The sequence below is a fragment of the Grampus griseus genome, assembly GCF_964374135.1.
Source record: "Grampus griseus genome assembly, chromosome: 20".
NCBI classification, from domain to species: domain Eukaryota; kingdom Metazoa; phylum Chordata; class Mammalia; order Artiodactyla; family Delphinidae; genus Grampus; species Grampus griseus.
In genome coordinates, this window is record NC_139014.1 from 21,759,040 (window position 1) to 21,779,523 (window position 20,484).

The window sequence follows — 20,484 nt, forward strand, 5'->3', positions numbered from 1 at the left end:
TGATTGACAGCACTCATAATGACACCTGGCAGGGAGCTCCATCCCATACGCCTGGCCACAGTGCCAGAAATTTCACTCAAAATCCACGGACTCTCTGCTTCGGCCCAGGCCTCCATCATGCCCACGTCAGGGAAAAATCCTTATTCCTCTTAGTTCAACCCAAAAAGATTTGGAGTTTTCCAAAGAAATGTTTCCTGTGAAATATATGTCTGTCCTTATGCCAGTACCACATGTCTCGATTGGTAGTAAGTTTTGAAACTGGGAACTTTCAACTTTGTTTTCTTTTTCAAGATTGTTCTGGCTGTTCTGGGTCCCTTGCATTTCCATAGGAATTTTAGGATCGGCTTGTCAATTTCTGCCAAAAAGACAAAAAGATGGGATTTTAATGGGGATTGTGCTGAAGCTACCATCTTAACAACCCAAGGTCTTCTGAAACATGGAATGTCTTTACATTTATTTAGATCTTTTAAAATTTCTTTCAACAATGTTTTAGTTTTCTTTTTTTTTTTTTTTTTTTTTTTTTTTTGCGGTACGCAGGCCTTGCACTGCTGCAGCCTCTCCCGTTACGGAGCACAGGCTCCGGACGCTCAGGCTCAGCGGCCATGGCTCACGGGCCCAGCCGCTCCGCGGCATGTGGGATCTTCCTGGACCAGGACACGAACCCGGGTCCCCTGCATCGGCAGGCGGACTCTCAACCACTGTGCCACCAGGGAAGCCCTTAATTCCATTTTTAAATTGTTCATTGCTTACAGAAATAAAATGGTAGGAGCAATAAAGTTTTTTTCTTGAGGTACAATTGACATACACCATTATATTAGTTTCAGGCATACAACATGATGATTGAATATTTGTATGTATTGTGAAATGCTCACCACAATGTCTAGTTAACATCTGTCACCATCCCTAGTTACAGAAAAAATTTTCTTGTGATGCGAACTTTTTTTTTTTTTAATTTTTATTTATTTATATTTGGCTGTGTTGGTTCTTTGTTGCTGCGCATGGTCTTTCTCTAGTTGGGATGAGCAGAGGCTACTCTGTTGGGGTGCACAGGCTTCTCATTGCGGTGGCTTCTCTTGTTGTGGAGCACAGGCTCTAGGAGCGTGGGCTTCAGTAGTTGTGGCTTGCAGGCTCAGTAGTTGTGGCGCATGGGCTTAGTTGCTCCACAGCTTGTGGGATCTTTCCAGACCACGGATCGAACCCGTGTGCTCTGCATTGGCAGGCTGATTCTTATCCACTGCGCCACCCGGGAAGTCCCGTGATGCGAACTTTTAATATTTACTCTCAAGGGGATTCCCTGGTGGCGCAAGTGGTTGAGAGTCCGCCTGCCGATGCAGGGGATACGGGTTCATGCCCTGGTCTGGGAAGATCCCACATGCCGCGGAGCGGCTGGGCCCGTGAGCCATGGCCGCTGAGCCTGCGTGTCCGGAGCCAAAAAAAAAAAAAAATTTGATCTTTATACATTATAAGCCTGTCAACACAGTCTTATAATTATCATTTTATGCAATTGCCTTTTAAAGACAAAGAGTTAAAGACAAAAAAAGATTTACAAACAAAAATGTTTATACTTTTATAATGCCTATGTGTTTCCCTTACTGGTGTTATTCTTTGTGTGGAGTCAAGTTACCATCTAGCGCAGTGGTCCGCAACATTTTCGACACCAGGGACCGGTTTCATGGAAGACAATTTTTCCACGGACTGGGGCGGGGTTGGGGGTGGGGGCGGGGAATGGTTGAGGGTTCAGGCAGTTAACGCGAGCAATGGTTCGGGTGGTCACGTGAGCGATGCTGAGCAGCAGGTGAAACTTCACTTGCTTGCCTGCCGCTCACCTCCTGCTGTGCGGCCTGGTTCCTAACAGGCCACGGACCTGTACCGGGGACTGGGGACCCCAGACCTAATGTATTTCACTTCAGCTTGCAGGACTCCCTTCAGTATTTCTTATACGGCACGTCTGCTAATGACATATTCTGTTTTTCTTTACTGGAGATGTCTTCATTTCTCTTTGTTTTTGAAGAACACAAGGTTTTGATCCATTCTCATCCAAAACCTACTACAGCTTGAAGGTGGCCCAGTTGGCAGTAACCCTGTCTTTATGTCTTTTCTCAGGGCTTAGATTTAGCCTGGCTTCACCACTTAACTAGCTGTGTGACCTTGGACAAGTACGTCACCTCTCCGTGCCTTAGTTTCCTCATATATAAAATGGAGATAACAGCGTTGTGGCCAGAGCCCCAAAGAGTGTTGGAGGATTAGCTTAGGACATAGAAAGCCCTTGGGGCTGGTGTGGGCCCACAATAACACTGGCTCTAGCTCATTTGCCAAACAAAAACAAGCTATGGGGCAGAGGTGGAGGAAGGAAGGGGATTCAGTGAGCCACTAAGCTCTTCCCAGTTCCAGGGCTCTTCCCTAGGTTCTCTGACAACTGTCATCTGTTTTTCCTACTGGTGGCTACTAGGCTCATCACAGGCAGCCTGGAAGCTGGCAGGGGCAACTATAGAGACATGACATGGAAGGAAGCCCATCCCGGGTTGTAAGGCCTACACATGTGAATAAGACGAAGGGCAAAATCCATACTCTCCTCTTGGGACATCGCCTGGATCTGGAGTGCCTATGAGGACGGCTGGCCGGGATGAACCCCATCAGTGGCCTGGGCCTTGCCCGAGCCTCCTCTCTGCTCGGCAGCACCTCTGGGCCATTCTGAAGTTCCAGACAGACCTGAGAAGGAAGGTGCCTGTGCACCTTCCTGGTCTCTACAGGAAAAGACAGAACAGGTGCATGAAAATCTCCTGCAGCAATGAGGGTCAGTGCCCTTCCATCTTGCTTCTGTGCCCAAGTCATTGCTCAGGCCAGTCTCCCAGGACACCTATAAGCCACCAGGAAGCAAAGGTTTGTCTCCATTCTGCCACCACCGGGTCCAGCCCCACTGCCCTCCTTCCGTGGGCCACAGGTGCCTCACTCTTCCCCCATCCTAGCCCCGTTCTTGCCCTCTCCTCCCTCCCAAACAAGTGAGACAGCTGACTCATGCCTCGAGGAAGGCCATTTATTTCCAAGATATAGACTATACTTTTCAGACAGGACTTTTCAGAAGCAGGAAATCTTAGTTGTCGCCTAGAGAGGTGTGTCGAGGACACAGTGAAAGGAGACATGCGGACGTGGAGCAGAGGCTTATCCAACACTGTTACAGCACTTTTTTAAATGAGCAAAACATCTTTAAAAATCCTTATAAATTCTTTATAATATGTTACACATTTAGAGACAATATTTACAATAAAGGATGAGGGAGGGAGGAGCGAGAAATCTACTTTACAGCAAATCTTTGCATAAAACAAGAGGACTGATAGACGTGGCAGTGGGTTCACAACCCCACCTGGGCTTCCCTGGAATGAGTGAGGGCGTGTGTGGGGAGGCCTGTGATCTGAGGTCTATTTACAACTTGTGGGGAGAAGAGGGGGCTGGGTCCCACCCACCCTTCCAAAAGGAGCAGCCCGGCTGAGAGCTCATCAATCAGTGTGTCCGCATGCGCGCGCACGTGCGTGCATGTTGAGTGGGGGGAGAGAGAGAGAGAGAGAGACACCAGGGATGTTTTCTACGCCCCCTCCTAAAGGGAAGAAGGTTCGGGCCTGTGTGCCTCAGCTATGGAAGGAGCAGGCACAGCTGGAAGAACAAATGGAGGGGCAAGAGGTCTAGAAGGGGTGACCGTGGACCCTCCCCAAACCGTCTGGGGAACAGGCAGATTCCCGTGGTCAAACCACTTGGGGAGTGTGATTTAGAGATTGGAAAAAGGTGGTGGTGGGGGAATAACCCTGGTGAGTCTCAGTCCTGCCTCTTGAGAAGGTTGAGAAGTCCCAACCCCCTTCTCTGGCGCTGACAAGCAGCAGGGGGGCAGGATCCCTGTGTGCACCGAAGGCAGGGAGCCCCGGTGGGAGCTGGGTTTGAAGGGGGCAGGAGTGGCAGAAGTTGCTACTGGGAACACTTTGGGACAGTGACTACACACACTCGCACACACCACGCCCCTCCCCCCATGGACACCACCACCCTGCACCTCCTCTCCCCAGACATACATACACAACCGCCCTCCCTTAGCTGGCAGCTAGGAGCTAATTGCAGGGAGGTGGGCAGAGGAAAGGAGTGAAGAGCCAGCATCACCCACTGTCTTTTCTTTAGTCTGAGGCTTGGGGGGTCCCTATCCACACCCCATGGCCGACAAGGGCCCCTAAGTGCGACACAAAGGCCCAGAAGGGCACACTCTGTCACTTATCCAAGGGACAGAGAACCGCCCCAGGAGCCCTGCCCAGGGCCTCAGCAGCCTAGCCCCTCTCCGTCTCCTCAGCCCCGGAGGCCCCCTCCCTCCCACTCCCACTCGGCGTCCAGTCCCGTCTTCTCTGCCCGCCCCCTAGCAATTCCAGCGCACAAACCAGAGACACGGCCTCAGCGCCTCCCACTTGCACCCGGATGCTCCCAGGGGCAACAAGGCGGGGCGGAGGTGCAAGCAGAGGCGATTCCTGGGAAACCAAGGGGCTCCGGGTGGGTCAAAGGGGCGCTCGGCGCGGGGGTGGAGGGAGGGGCGGTCACAGACACTGATGGAGGCGGGAGGCGGCCGAGCGGCGCGGGGGCTGGCTCTGCAGGGCCCCCGGCTCCCCGGGCGCGGGCGGCAACGAGGCGGCGGTCGACGGGGCCCGCGCCTTGGTGGACTCCAGGCTGCTGAGGCCCGAGTCCTTGTTGTCACTGTGCGCCCGCGGGCCCACGGGCTCCGGGGGGCCCCCTCCGCCCAGCTCCTTCCACTCGTTGAAGTTGAGGTCGGTCAGCGGGCTCTGCACCACCACCGTGTGGCGGCGCCAGCTGCTCCGGCGCCGCCGCGTCTCGGGAGACAGCGGCCGCCTCAGCCGCACCGGCAGCATATCGTCCGCGGTGCCGCGGAGGCGCAGCCGCAGCGCCTCGAGGCGCGAGGGCCGCGAGCCCAGCGCCGCCGCCGCCAGGGCCGCCGGGGGACGCAGCGACTCCTGGCTGCTGGACGAGGCGGAGCCCGGCAGCCCGACGGCCGCGCCCGCGCCCTCGCCGTCCGCTCGGCTCCGGGCCAGGCGGCGCCGCGCCAGGGTGTCGCCGGGCATCAGGTGGTGCGAGCTGAACGAGGGCTGGCGCTCCGGGAGCCCCCCGGGCCCCGCGCCGCCCTCCGTGTCCGTCTCCACGTGGCTAAGCTCGCTGCGCTCGTCGTCCGCCTCGTCCCCCGCGCCCGCTCGCCGGCCCCCGGCGCCCGAGCACACGCTGCGGTCCATGGTGGACAGGGTGGAGTAGCCCGAGACGATGGAGCGCGTGTCCGCGGCCGGCCGCTCCTCCAGCGCCGCCGGGGGGCTGAGGCGCCCGGGGGCCTCGGGGGCGGCGGCGCCCGGCCGCTGCCCCTCCGGCCGGTCCTGGGCCCCCGGCGCCGGCGCCCCCGCCCTCGCCTCGGGCTTGTGCGCCTCCTGCTCCGAGTCGTCGTCTGTGCTGCTGCCCAGCCCCCGCGCCTCCCGCCGCTTCTTCCTCTTGCGGTTGACCGCCGAGATGAAGGAGATCGCCAGCATCTCCCGGGAGTACGGCTCCTTCTTGGGGGCCCACGAGCCCTGTGCGGGAGACAGGTCAGTGTGCTGGGGGCGCCCGGAGAGCCTCAGCGCCCTCCAACGTCCCACCCCTACACCCCAACACCACAGCACCCAATCTCAACAGGTCCAAGCCCAGCACTCTCACGTCCGCTGTTCCTCCTGGACGGCTGTCCCAACTGGAGTGTCACTATGCACTCTAGAGACTACCCCTCTTCGCCCCCCTCAATCCTGAAGCCTCCTCGGCACCTCCTCCGGTCTTAATCCAGGCTCTCAGCTCTTTCCTGCGAGCTGGGGGCTGGTTTCTCACCTCGCCCCAGCTTTCAATCCATTCTCTACATCCAGTGCTGCATAAATCCTTTTAGACACAGCTCTCCTAATAATAGACTCGCAACAGCGAATGACACTCGACAGTTTGAACCCATTTCACATATACTATTCTGGGTTATAATACCAGAGCCTGCAGGGACCTTTCTCGGACCACAGCTCCTCCCTCCCTCCCTCGCCTGCCACTCACTCACCTGGGAAACCTGACTTTCCACCTACTCAGTAGGTACAGGCCTCTCCAGGGCAACCCGCCCAAGCTCATTTCCTTTCCCACCGCACCCCATGCCATTTCCACCGTCCCATCAGCGCCCCACCCTGACAATCCCCAACCCCAGATCAATCCAACCACCAGCTCTGTTGCCAAAAGTGGCTTAAAAATCCCGCACAATCCGCTGGTTTGGATTGAAGCCGCTCCCAAACTGTGATTTACAGCCCCACGGTGGGCAACTTTCAGCCACTGCTCTCATTGCTGAGCCCCGTGGGTGTTTTTTGGTCCTGGCCTTCCAGGATCCCCCAGCAGAGCCCAAGCTGCCCATCACTGCCTCCTCCGACCTGGTTTTTAATCCTCCCTTTCTGGCCTCTCCTCTCTTGGGAGGCTCTTCTTCCTCCTCTTACTCTTAAGAAGCCGTGTTCCCAGGGCTCTGTTCTCAGCCTCTGTCCTCTCTCCCTGGAGACATCCTGCTCCCGAGGTCTCCCTTGGCCAACACCAAACTCTGTCTCTTGAGCTCCAGAACTCTTCTTCCAACTGAATCTGTCGCTACCAAGGTGTCTGCCAGCACCTGAAACTCACCTATCTGGAACCACATTATGGTCCCTACCCCAAACTACCTCCATTCATGTCCCCAGCTCAGGGTGATTTCTCTGCCTCCTCCCTCTTCCCTCCTCATCATCCTCTGTTCAGACCCTCACTCTGCATTTTCTGGGCCCTTCTGCCCTCTCCTAATAGAACTCCCTGCCTCCACCCTAGCCTCACTCCAGCCCTTCCTCCTCAGGAGCCCTTAGTCCTTCTAAGGCAAGGCAGGAATCTAATCGCCTCCAGACTCTGCAGGACCCCACCCCCACCAGGATAAAGCACAGACACAGGGCCCTTCACAACCTGCCTAGTGCCCCCCCTGCCCCAACACAGCCTTCACTCTGGCGATGCTGCCCTCCGACCCCTCCCTCGATAGGACTAGCACTGGCAGCCCTTAGTCCCACCCCACCCCCCCACCCTATTTATGGGATGAGCTCTTACTCCCTCTACGAGGCCCAGCTCAAACACGGCATTCTCTATACAGCAACCTCCCACCCAGCTCTCCCTTTGGCTGATCTGGGAAATCTCTTCTTCTCTTCTCATAGGCCTTTGAAACTACACATACACCAGCTCTTCTCATGTCAGAATAGCTTTGTTTCCATATCATCTATTATCAAACGCTGAGTTCTCTGAGGGCAAGGTCAGTGGCTTATTTGTGTTTGCATCCATGACTCCTAGTACAGTGCCTGTCACATAACAGGCACTTGAGAAATGTTAAGTGAATGGGGTGAATGGGGTCCCCTGAACATAAAAAGCCCTGTAGAAACGGATGCTGGGACTGGCCCCCAGCTGGGCTGAAATGACCTGCCCTTGCATCCCTTCTCATGGGTCACCTCCTGATTCAGCTGCAGCGTAACAGGCACACCTCGGAGATACTGCAGGCTCAGTTCCAGACTACAGGAATACGGCAAATACTGCAGTAAAGCGAGTCACATGAAATTTTTTGTTTCCCGGAGCATATAAAAGTTATGCGTACACTGTAGTCTGTTCAGCGTGTGCTAGCATTATGGCTAAAAAAAAGTACAGCCTTTAATTTAAAAATACCTTATTGCTGGGCTTCCCTGGTGGTACAGTGGTTGGGAGTCCGCCTGCCAAGGCAGGGGACACGGGTTCAAGCCCTGGTCCAGGAGGATTCCCCCATGCCACGGAGCGACTATGCCTGTGTGCCACAACTACTGAGCCTGCGAGCCACAACTACTGAAGCCCACGTGCCTAGAGCCCGTGCTCCACAACAAGAGAAGCCACCGCAATGAGAAGCCCGCGCACAGCAATGAAGAGTAGCCCCTGCTCGCTGCAACTAGAGAAAAGCCAGCACGCGGCATCGAAGATCCAACGCAGCCAAAAATAAAATAAATTTATAAAAAAAATACTTTATTGCTACAGAATACCATTATCTGAGCCTTCAGGGAGTCGTAATTTTTTGCAATAGTAACATCAAAGTTCACTGATCACAGATCACCGTAACGAATATAATTATCATGAAAAGGTTGAAATATCACAAGAATTATCAAAAACGTGACACAGACATGAAGTGAGCAAATACTGTTGGAAAAATGGTTCCAAGAGACTTGCTCAACATAGGGTGGCCACAAACCTTCAATTTGTTTAAAAAAAAATGCGGTATCTGTGAAGCACGATAAAGGAAAGCGCAAGAAAACGCGGTGTGTTTGCAGTGGATGGAGACATAGAGCTGCCTCCCGTGGCCACGGCACTCTCTCACATCAATTAGTTTTGAGAAAGCCGGAGCCTGTCAGCGATTCAGGATTCACAGGCGTGCAGCTCCTGGGCTGTGTCTGCCCACACGGCACGACTCCAGAAGGCACCACCTGCAGCACTGCTATGACCAGCGTGAGGCACATGGTGGCCAGCACCGCTTTCTGCCTCTGCTCTCTGAGAGACCTGAGAGGCCGCTGGGATCATCTGATCAAATTACCCTCCCATCCTGGCTAGTTACAGAAGCAATGAGGTCAGAATGGTCACTTTCAGGGAATGCAGAGGTCAGCAGGTTCACATAAAGGTTGAGGGGTCAGTCCAGGAGAGGCTACAGGAAACCAGGGGTCTAGCACGAGCAAGGGGTGGAGGTGATCAGGAGCTAGATTCAGGTCACTATAATGAACTTGCTCCCCGCCACAGCAGTCTTGTGATGGAGTGAGCTCCCCATCACCAGAGGTGTGCAGGCAGAGGCTCTATGGAGAGGTTACAGGGGTCCTCTGCACCAGACTAGAGCAGCCTTCTTTCTGTCCAGTGCTTTCATCTGACACATAATGAGCACCTGCTTGGTGTCAGGCACACTGATCTCACTGGGACTCAGCCAGTGCTTAGAGATCCAGAGAGAAATGAGCCCAGTTTGACCAGCCAACATTTAGTTGACTCCACTACTACGGACAGAACTGTTCCCCCATCAAATTCATATGACGAAGCCCTAACCCCCAATGTGATAGTATTTGGGGTCTTTGGGAGGTAATTAGGTTTAGATGAGGTCATGAGGGTGGGGCCCTTATGGTGGAATTAGTGCCCTTACAAGAAGAGACACCAGAGAGCTTGCTGTTTCTCTCGCATGCATGCTCGATTTCTGCTTGCCATATGAAGACACAGTGAAAAGGCAGCCGTCTACAAGACAGGAAGAGTGCTTCCACCAGAAACTGACCATGCTAACATCTTGATCTTGGACTTCTAGCCTCCAGAACTGTGAGAAAATAAATTTCTGTTGTTTTAAGCCACCCAGTCTATAGTATTTTGTTATGGCAGCCTGAGCTGATTAAGACACACTCCTGGCCTTTGGGCTGCCTGGGGCAGGCATCCTGGCCTTACTGGTTCTGTCTCACAGGGCAGGCTCTGGAGCAGGCAACTCACTGCCTGTGAGACCTGGTTCAAAGAACCGGCTTGGGTTTCATTGTTTTCAATTTCATTGATTTCTGTTCTTATCTTTATTATTTCCTTCCTTCTGTTGGCTTTGGGCTCTGCAAAGACCTTAAAAAATAATTATTATATCAGACATATTTGTTGTTAACCCCACATTTGAGGATAACTCTTATCCCCATAAATAGTATGAGCAAGCTGAGGATCAGAAAGAGGTTAAGTAACTTGCCCAATGTCCCAAAGCTACTAAGTAGTGGAGCCAGGGCTCAGGCCCAGGACTGTCTGTGCTTCTAACTGCTGAGCAACACTGCCTCCAGGCCACCTAACTCCCAAGCCGGATCCTCTACTACAGCAGTTACCTCCCCAAGCACTGCCAAGGTGAGCGACTTCTCAGCTTACCTTGGACACTCGGTATTTCCCACCTTCCTTCCCAGTGACTATCAATCTTCTTCAAGGCTCCAATCACAATTCTCCCAACTCCCTTGACCAAAAAGCAAAGTGGGCTGGCTTGTACAGGGATATAACTTTCAGAATTGCCGTGGCACTTACCTTGGACTTGGCTGAACTACAGGTGGTAGAATCTGTTGTTGAGAAAGGAAAGAAAAATGAAAGTTGGATTGAGCAACAGAAGACTGAGTCTTGTAAACACAATTCCCTCTCCTCAAAGGCTTCAGAAACCAGGGAGTTTGGAAACCTGAGCTCTCCCCAGATCCTGGGAGTGTGATGGGCCTCTGATGTCACTTCCTATGGGATAAGGATGGAGCAGAGAAGGATGTCAGTAACCACTTCCTTTTGAGGCAGAAAGTGACATCAGGCTGCCAGCCACTGGACCCTCATTTGCTCAGGGTTAAGAGCAAGGGGGACTTTTCTTTGGCCTAGTTCCTCTCCCCTCCCCTCCTATCCCTGTTACTCTGAAGCACTGGAGAGAAAATGCCAAATATGAGATGCAGTTCACGGAAACCACAACAATGAAACACATCAAATCACAGATGCTCTGGAGAAATGGAGACCACACGGTGCACAGAGAGGTGGATGCCCTAGATCCACCCTCCCCCCAGCCCCACTCCCAGGCATGAGGGGGCAGAGGGACCGTGTGTATGGTGCAGGACAGGGCAGACAGGAAGTGAGCGGGGCAGGAAGTAGAGAGGGCTGGTGATTGCAGCCTGGAGAGGTTCCACCTCCAGACCTGAGGTCAGTCTGCCCTCGTGGGGCACGGCTGCTGTTAATAATCAGTTACAAAGGGATGCGGGTCCCACTCCCCTAATATCACCGGGGTGGAGAAGGAACCAGAAACAAGTCCTGGCAGTGCTGTCTCCAGGACTGGGGAGGGAGCAGGCCGATCCCAGGATCTCCCGGGGTCCCAGGGGGCAGTGGGCAGGTGCGGTTAATCCACACTCTCCAGCAAGCAAGTTAGATGCCTCCTCCCCAGCCCTCCCCTGCACACAGTGAGAAGAGCAGACGGGCCAACCACACGGCGACACACACGGGGCAGGAGAGTGGCAGCAGGTGATTAGAAGAGACCGGGGGGGGGGTCCTCTCTGCCATCCCCACCCCCATGTCCTCTGACCCCCTCCCCAGCCTGCCTCTTGCAACTAGGGGTGCTGTGGTATGCCTCTGTCAGAGACAGAAGCAGTCAAAATACTAAGGGCGGGTCACCCACAGGTGGTAGGAGTTAGTGGCTTGAGCCAAGAAGGGACTGGCCGTTCCTTTGGCCCTGGACTCCTCCGCTATGATAAGGCCAGAGGCCTGGAAGCAGGACTTAGGGGCTGAGTAGCCAGGGGCTCTGATTTCGGAAGCAGGAAGAGCCAGCCCTTGGAGGCGGCTGAGGCAGGAGCTATAGATATACAGAGGCTTCCAGGGTAGCATCCCTGGTGTCCGGAGACGCTGGGTCCCACTACCAGCAAGCGTCCCCCACCCAGATAACCAGAAGTGGCCGAACTCGGCAGAGAGAAAGCCACAGAGCGTGGGGGACTGCAGGAGGGCAGCCATGCAGTGCCCAGACTTCCTGGCAAGAGGGACCAGACGTGGCTCCAACAAGTGCCTCCTTCCTCCTGAGAAGGGGCTTCTGGATGGGACGTGGGTGGGGGTAAGTTGTTAACAACTGTGGGTAACTGGCATGTCAGGGTGAGGCCCTCCTGGCCCCGGACCGTCCTGCCTGCCCCTCGTGCCTGCCCAGCCTTCTTATAATCACCCGCCACTGTTAGTGACCGAGGCCGCGATGCCACACTGTACCCGTTAAATCTCCAACAGGTCCGCTGGAGGAGGGAAGGGGAGGAGGAGAGAAGGGGCAGGATCCAGGGGATAGGGGGAGAGCACAGGGAGAAGAGGGAGGAGGGGTGGAGGGGTGCAAGGAGAAAAGGAAGAAAAATTAAAAAGAGGAACGTGCCCAGGACACAGCCCATGAGAAATAAAAAGCTCAGGAAAGCAATCAGTGAAAACAAAGCCCCTACCCAGCCCGGCGTGGGCACGGCTGAGTCGCGGAGGAGGCAGCACACGGGCAGGCTGGGCCTCCCCAGAGAGGCAGAAGGCCCCACCACAGCCCAGTCCAGCGGCGCGGGCAGGAGCAGGGAAGCTGGGCCCCTGGCCAGCCATCTGGGACCCTCGGGAATGCAGATCCCACCCCCTCTCCACCCCTTCCCAGGCCCCTGCTCTCACCTGAGCCTGGCTCACCAGGGGGCACTGTCCTGCCAATGTTAGGCAGGAGGTACTCGATGTTTGGCACTGACTGAGGCTCCCTGTCGTCCACAGGGGTCTGCAAACAGAAGGAGGGTCAGCCAGCACAGCCTCAGTTGTCTGACTGCAGACCCGACGGAACGGGGAACGCTGAGGACAGGGTGCAGGTCTCCTCCATCAGACCGGGGCTCACCCGTGCAGGGACCGTCTCCTTCATCAGCCAGGCGCTCGAGTGCAGGTCCTACGTGTCCCCCATTAGACTGTTTCGTGCCTCCCCCCCACACCTTGGCTGGACCCTAAAGGCCGGAGCTGTGACTCCCTCATCAGACTGGACCTTCCTAAGCCCTCTATCCTCCTCGTAAGATTGGAGGACAGGGTCTGCCTTTGCTACTGGACTAAGTTTCCTTAGGGCAAGGCCTCTATCTCTCCCTCAGACTGGGGCTCATGAAGGTGAGGACTGTTGTCTCCCATCAGATTGGAGGCTCCGGAGGAGAGGGCTTATGTTCCTTCCATCAGACTGGGATGTCCCAAGGGCAGGGACATTCCCCTGCTTCAGTCTTGCTGCCCACCCCTCCCACCTGGGACGAGGGCCCACCATCGACCAGACCCCACCCCACGGGCCCTCTGCACCACTCACTCTCTCTCCCTTGTCCTCGTTGTCGCTGAAGAACCAGTCTGACTGCAGAGGAGACAAAAGGAAGTGATGGAATCAGCGTGGGAAGGAGCTGAGGGAAGACAGGGAGACACGGGCTCCCAACCTGCTCAGTTCAGAGGACCCACTCAGACACACCTGATGGAAAAGTCTGGCCCCCAGTGTGGAAAGGAAATGCAGCCTGCAGTGGGAGAAGGCCCGAGCACAGATGGATGGCTGGCTCAGGGAGAGCTTCTCTTTGCCTGTTTTTCACTAAACACAGTCCCCTGCACGTCACCTGAAGCGAGGGGGCAGCAGCGCCATCTAGTGCCAGCCAGGTCCACTGCGGGGACAAGGCCAGCCGCGGTGGCTGTAGCTGCATGTACCCGACACCAGCCTAGGCTCCACACTGACAACAGGGGTGGAACCCCCCCAGCCCCCCGGAAAAGGCAAGTGCCTAGAGGGAGGTGTTAGGAGGTTCCCTGAGGGGCAGGCAGGCAAGGTTTTCTCCTAAATGCCAAACAGAATAGAAAATAAAGTAATAATCCCACTCAAATATATTTTGTGAAATTTGAGAATCTTGAAGATAAAACTCTAAAAGTTGGGCTTCCCTGGTGGCGCAGTGGTTGAGAGTCCGCCTGCCGATGCAGGGGACACGGGTTCGTGCCCCGGTCCGGGAAGATCCCACATGCTGCGGAGCGGCTGGGCCTGTGAGCCGTGGCCGCTGGGCCTGTGCGTCTGGAGCCTGTGCTCCACAACGGGAGAGGCCACAGCAGTGAGAGGCCCGCGTACCGCAAAAAAACCCCAAAAAACTCTAACTCTAAAAGTTTTCTGAGGAACAAAAACAGATTGCTCACACGTGAACAAGTATCAGCTTTAACTAGAACTTTCAGCAGCAACAGACACAAGAAGACAAGGAAGTAATATTTTTGATGTGTTTCTGAACTACAAGTGCAGGGATTTTGAACCTAGAACTTTATACCTTGCTAAGCTCTCATTTAAATTTGAGTGTGAAATAAAGCTATTCTAAGACGTCAGGAAGTTTGCTACTCAAAGACTATCTTAACCGAGTACATGAGCAAGTAAAGAAATGAATCCAGGACGGAACAAGAAGTTCTAAGAAGTAAGGATGGATAATAGCGTAGAAAAGTCAACTGTTATCAAACTAAGCAATGATGCACACACACACGTACAAACACAGACAAAGTATACCCATGACAATCTGGAATTCAAATTCTGAGGGAGAAACCAGTGACAGGTGAAAGTACACTAAGGTACTTGGCTTTTAGATGTGGTAGAAGGAAGATGTGGATACTGATAAGCTCTAGAAATTGATAGTAAAAATTAAACGTAACTACAGGCTTTTGCAATTGTATCATTCAACGTAAGTATGGGTTTTATAAATTATGTAAGTTTTATATCAGGAAAATAAAATGAACCCATCCAAAGCAAGGTAGAAAAGACCAAAAAAGGAAATAAAATGAAAATGTAGTAAACAGAAAATGACATTTAAGATGGCAGAAATAAGCCCTTACAGGGACTTCCCTGGGGGCGCAGTGGTTAAGAATCTGCCTGCCTATGCAGGGGACACGGGTTCGAGCCCTGGTCTGGAAAGAACCCACATGCCTCAGAGCAACTAAGCCCGTGCACCACAACTACTGAGCCTGCACTCTAGAGCCCGTGAGCCACAACTACTGAGCCCATGCGCCACAACTACTGAAGCCCGTGTGCCTAGAGCCCATGCTCCGTAACAAGAGAAGCCACCGCAATGAGAAGTCCATGCACCACAACGAAGAGTAGCCCCTGCTCGACGCAACTAGAGAAAACCTGTGTGCGGCAACAAATGCAATGCAGCCAAAAATTAAATAAATAAATAAGTCCTGACAGTACAGAAATTACAAAAAAGTAAATGAGCTAAGCTCACTAACTGAAAGTTAAAACACACAGAATGTTATATATATTTAAGGATATCCTTATACTTAAAATTAGCATCTAGAAGGTGGATTGAAAATACACACATTAACCTATCAGAGTGGTAATTATTGGGGGGTGGGCAGAGTGGGCTTTGGAATGAGGCAGGGAAACAAGGAGACTTGCAAGGTTGATTATGACCTTGGGCCATGAACCTCAATCATTATTCATCATGATCAGGCATATGATTAACTCAAATAAGACAGAAGAGAAACAAGAGACAGAAGAGAAAAGAGAGATAGAGGATGAGGGAGAAATGCAGGATCTGGAGTCAGCTTCGGGCTTAAGTCCACATCGGGTAAATTACCTCTCTATTTACTTATCTTTAAAATGGGCATAATGTATGAGTATCTACTTCTAAAACTGTGGTGAGGATTAAAATAAAATACTGTATGGCTGTTATCTAAAAGACAGGAAATAAATAACAAGTGTTGGCAAGGATGTGGAGAAAAGGGAACCCTCCTACACTGTTGGTGGGAATGTAAATTGGTGCAGCCACTATGGAAAACAGTATGGTGGGTCCTCAAGAAATTAAAAATAGAACTACCATATGACCCAGCGAATCCACTTCTGGGTATTTATCCGAAGGAAACAAAAACACTAACTTGAAAACATACATGTGTCCCCACGTTCGTTGCAGCATTATTCACCACAGCCAAGACAGGGATGCAACCTAAGTGTCCATCAATGGATGAATGGATAAAGAAAATGTGCATATACTGTATGTGTGTGTATACACACACGCACACACACACACACATATGCAGTAGAATATTATTCAACAATTTAAAAAAGGAAATCGGGCTTCCCTGGTGGCGCAGTGGTTGAGAGTCCGCCTGCCGATGCAGGGGACGCGGATTCGTGCCCCGGTCCGGGAGGATCCCACGTGCCGCAGAGCGGCTGGGCCCGTGAGCCATGGTCGCTGAGCCTGTGCATCCGGAGCCTGTGCTCCGCACGGGAGAGGCCACAACACTGAGAGGCCCCCATACCGCAAAAAAAAAAAGGAAATCTTGCCATTTGCAACAACATGGATGAAACTTGAGGGCATTATGCTAAAGTGAAACGACAGAGAGAGACAAACACTGTACGATCTCACTTATATGTGGCATAAGAAAGCCCCAAATTATCCAAGTTCATAGATGCAGACAACAGACTGGTGGTTGCCAGAGGTGAGGGGGTGGAGGGTGGTTGAGATGAGTGAAGGCAGTCAAAGAGTACAAACTCCCAGTTATAAAATGAGCAAGTCCTGGGGATGTAATGCATCATGGTGACTACAGCTAATAACACTACTGTATATTTGAAAGTTTCAAAGAGAGTAGATCTTGAAAGTTCTCATCACAAGAAAAAAGAACTTGTCACTGTGTGTGGTGATGGATGTTAACTAGACTTATTGTGCTGATCATTTCACAAGCTATACAAATATGGGATCATTATGTTATACACCTGAAACTAATATAATGTATGTCAATTACATCTCAATTTAAAAAACAAAAAAGAAATACCATATGTAAAACATTTAGTACAACACATTAATGTATAATAAATGTTAGCTCTTTTTTTTTTTTTGCGGTATGCGGGCCTCTCGCTGCTGTGGCCTCTCCCGTTGCGGAGCACAGGCTCCGGACACGCAGGCTCAGCGGCCATGGCTCACAGGCCCAGCCGCTCCACGGCATGTGGGATCTTCCTGGACCGGGGCACAAACCCGGGTCCCCTGCATCGGCAGGCGGACTCTCAACCACTGCGCCACCAGGGAAGCCCAATGTTAGCTGTTATTAATAAAAGGTGCAGTCCCCGGAGACAGGCTGACCAGAGGGAGCCCTAAGAAGCCAGCCTCTAACTCGGGTTTGAGGGAACCTAAAAGTGCTCTGGGAACCTGGAAGTCTACAGGAAGCTTCCGGGTGGCCCATGGTTCTCTGGAAGAATTCATGCTAGCTCATGCCACCCTGCTTTTGCCCATGCTGTTCCCTCTGCCTGGAACATTCATTCTCCCTTCTCTGCCTGGCTAAATTCTTTGTGTCTTTCAAAAACTCCCTGACTATAGTCCCAGCTCTACGCCCAGGGCTGGGTTGGGTCTTTCCACGGAGCTTCCCTGGACATAGCCCAGAGCATGAAGAAGTGATGTCTTCAGAGCAGGGCCTGAGTTCCATTCATCTCTGTGTTCCCAGCACCTGCGTGTGTATCTGGCATGGAATGACGATGTTGGTGGTGGTGGTGATGATGATAGTTAACTTTTATTTTTGGCGGTGGGGGGGGGGGTGGCACGCCGTGCAGCTTGTGGGATCTTAGTTCCCCAACCAGGGATCGAACCTGGGCCCCTGGCAGTGAGAGTGTGGAGTCCTAACCACTGGACCGCCAAGTAATTCCAAGAGCTAACTCTTATATCACACTACCTAACCAGGCACCATTTTAACTGCCTTACAGATAACGACTTATGCAACCTCAATAACATTGTGGGGTAAGTACTATTATTATCTCCACTTTACAGGTGAGGAAATGGAGGCACAAAAAGAATAAGTACTTGTCCAGGGTCCCACAGCATATAAGGAGCAGAGCCAGGGTTCAACCTCAGGCAGGCTGGCTCCAGAGGCAGTGCCCTGAACCTCTACACCGGTGCTTCTCAACTGGGGCGACTCTGCCCCCCGAGGGGGCATTTGGCAATGTCCTGAGACACTTTCAGTTGTCACAAGTGGAGGGATGCTCCTGGTATCTGGCCAAGAGATGCTGCTAAACGTGCTATAAGCCACAGGACAGCCCCCAACAAAGAAGAATGATCTGGCCCCAAAGGTCACTAGTGCCAGGCTGAGAAATCCCAGGGTACACATGGTAGGAATCAGCACGTGTGCCGACTGAACAAATGAACAAACGCCTTGGCACGGTCTTCGTTTGGGCTCCAGCTGACTCAGTAAACGTGAGTATGAGCTGGCTGCTGACTTGCTCATGGGCAGCTGAACAGCCGGGTTTGCTCATCTCCATTCTGCCATTATCTTGCCGTGTGACCCCGGGCGAGTCACTGCTCCTCTTTAGGCCTCAGTATCCACCCTCTGTACGAGGCAAGGTCAGCTCTGCTGCCTTAAGGCCCCTTCCAGCTCTGCTGTCCAAGCGTTCCACAGAAACCAGGAGTCCTAGGCAGGGAGGCCAGGTGATGGTTGCAGCTGAAACTCCCAGCAGGAGGTCATGTCGCCCATGAACTCCAACCGTCCACTGAGTGGCCAGGGGTTCAGAGCCAGAGCCAGAGCAGTCTCTGTCACAAGTCCCACCCTGCCTGAGCTCGTGACTACACCGCTCCCTGGCTGCAGAGCCTCTTACGTGGGTGGGCTCAGTGAGCTCAATGTGAATTGAGGGGGTAGCTCATTCCCTCGACAATAGTCCAGGGCCGATTATGTTCTAATGTCAAGGGGGCAGAGAATGGAGGGTTGCACGCTCAGTTAGTTCCCAGGAAGGAATTCCTCAGTGGGAAAGCCCAGACTGGCAATAACCGCCACAGCAATTCATTCATTCATTCATTCATTCATTCAACAAACACTGAGTGTTCGCCATGTGCCAGGCTCTAGGCTTGGTGCTGGGATTACACGTATGAAGGAGACTGATGCGCTCCGTATCCCCCAACCCTGCCCAGAGGAGGAGCTGCCGTTGGCTGGGCACTTCCCCCGGGACCCTAAGGGAGGGTAAGTGGACACACTCTGGGCCTTCCTTCTCCCTGAAGACTGCTGTTCCTGACATCCCAGCTGACCACAGGCCTTGGGCTTCCTGGGGCTTCACTAGGAGCCAGGGCTTCACTCCCAGCTTCACTAGGAGCCTCTCCTCCCCACTGCCCCGCCCCCGCAAAGCATACACTCATGGGGACCCCGACGGCTCCCTGTTGGTTTGGGGAGCTGAACTTTTCCAAGAGAGACAGGCTTCCCCAGACCAAGGCCACATCAGGATCCCTGACATTGCTCACCAGCCCTGGCCTCCCTGACAGCTCTGGAGTGGGCCTCCGGGCTGGTGATCCCAATGTTAGAGTGCGAACAGGCCTCGACATACCCTCTTATGGCTCAGGGCCCTGACACGTGGTGAAGGAAGGAAACAAGCAGACGAGGCCAGCCAGCATGACCAAAGTCCACCCATGGCCTCACTCAGCTAACTCTGACCAATCTCCCTCACTCCAAAGCCCCCAGGAGTCAGACCTCCCAGTTGGTTGGGGAGTAAAGCACAGGCTTTGGTCAAACAGTCCTGGCTTAAAATCCCGGGGCTGCTACTTATTAGCTGTGTGACCTTGAGCAAATCACTTTGCCTCTCTGAGTCCCCCAGTTTCCTCATCTGTAAAATGGGAGTAACACGACCTGGTTTCCCTTCCCTAAAGTGTTTATGAGGTAGGGGAGGCTGAGGTTTCCCTTCCCTTGACCAGCTGCCAATCTTATTTCTCCTGGCAGGAGGGTTCTGGTTCCATTCTTTGTGGACTAGACCACAGGCCACACCAAGATCTGGAAATGGAAAAATCTATGATTCATAAAAACATCCCTGAGGGCCCCAGAAGGGGGTGGTGCTGCCCTGGGTTTGGCTCTGGAAAACCAAGGTCTCCTGCGCCCTCTGCTGGCCACTCTGGGTTCTCATCCCGTGGTGGATAACAATAAGAATTCTTAGAAACACCAGGCTCATGGGGCCTCCAGGCAGCCGTGAGAGGAAGGTGACCAGCCCAAGACACACTGAACATGCAGCCAGGATCCTGCCCCAGCCCATCATCCGCCCTGCGACATCCGCCTCCCCCTATCCCGGGCATCACCATTTTCTCCCTGAAGTCTCAAGTGGGCCTGCAGGGAGAGCTCTGTCCCTACCTCTGCACCTGTCTGCCCATTTCTGCCAGGACACCTCTCCTGGGGGCCACCTTCTGAAGGCATCCCTTCTTTCACCCCTTCTGCCCTCCAACCTGGCAGCACCTTTCCCTGACCTTCCTCCTCCCTCCGACCCTCACATGCATCTTGGAAGCTCAGGGCCTCCTGATTCTCCTGCTGGGGATGCAATATCCCGGAAAGACGGGGGTTCAGGACCCATTCCCGTCTGGCCTTAAAACGCAGCCTACTGCCTCTGAAGGGCACCCACCATCTCAGCAGCATTTCATTCAGCTGCCTCATCCTTCCCCGAGCACATCCACCCGGGCAAGCGGGAGCCGGGTGCCCAGGGGGACTTGGGCCAGGGCAGCTGCTTACGTGCTGGATCAGCGTCTCCACAATCTTGTAGCGGTCAGGCATGTGGGTCACCATATCCGCCATGTTGTCCTCGGACGTCCTCACCAGCGTTGGCCCGAAGACTAGGGCCAGGTTCCGGGGCTCCATCTGGGCAGGGGAGGGAAGCGGATGAGCATCAACACCCCTGTGAGCTCTGACTTCCAGCACCCCAGGCCTCCCTCACTCTGGGCCCTCAGGCCCCCAGCCCGACCCCATCCTGAGCTGACCCTGGCTTAGGCGCCAGATGCCTCCTTGCTGGGCATGGAGGTGCCTGGTAAGTAGAGAACAGGCCAGCTTTCAGCCCCACTCACGCCAGTCCCGGCGCTCATGGGCAGTTCCCCACCTGCACACCCACGCTATGCTTGCTCGCAGTGGGAGAAGCCAGAGTGAGGACCCATGGGAAGTTCCAAGGGTGTTTTAGGACCGGGAGGAATCCTATACCTCCTCTCAGTTCCCCCA

At 53.5% G+C, this 20,484-nt stretch overlaps 1 protein-coding gene across 1 annotated transcript in view; it reads right to left on the bottom strand.

Moving 5' to 3' along the window:
- Positions 1–3,069: 3,069 nt before the first annotated feature.
- ARHGAP23 (Rho GTPase activating protein 23) overlaps positions 3,070–20,484 on the bottom strand; it is a gene marked incomplete at its 5' end in the record, with an annotated part of 72,272 nt that continues 54,857 nt past the window's right edge. The window contains 5 exons of the mRNA XM_082679297.1: positions 3,070–5,591; positions 10,096–10,127; positions 12,202–12,298; positions 12,857–12,898; positions 20,008–20,133. Of these exons, the coding sequence (XP_082535423.1) occupies positions 4,563–5,591; positions 10,096–10,127; positions 12,202–12,298; positions 12,857–12,898; positions 20,008–20,133 (1,326 nt within the window). The 3' untranslated portion in view covers positions 3,070–4,562. The remainder of the gene's footprint in view (positions 5,592–10,095; positions 10,128–12,201; positions 12,299–12,856; positions 12,899–20,007; positions 20,134–20,484) is intronic.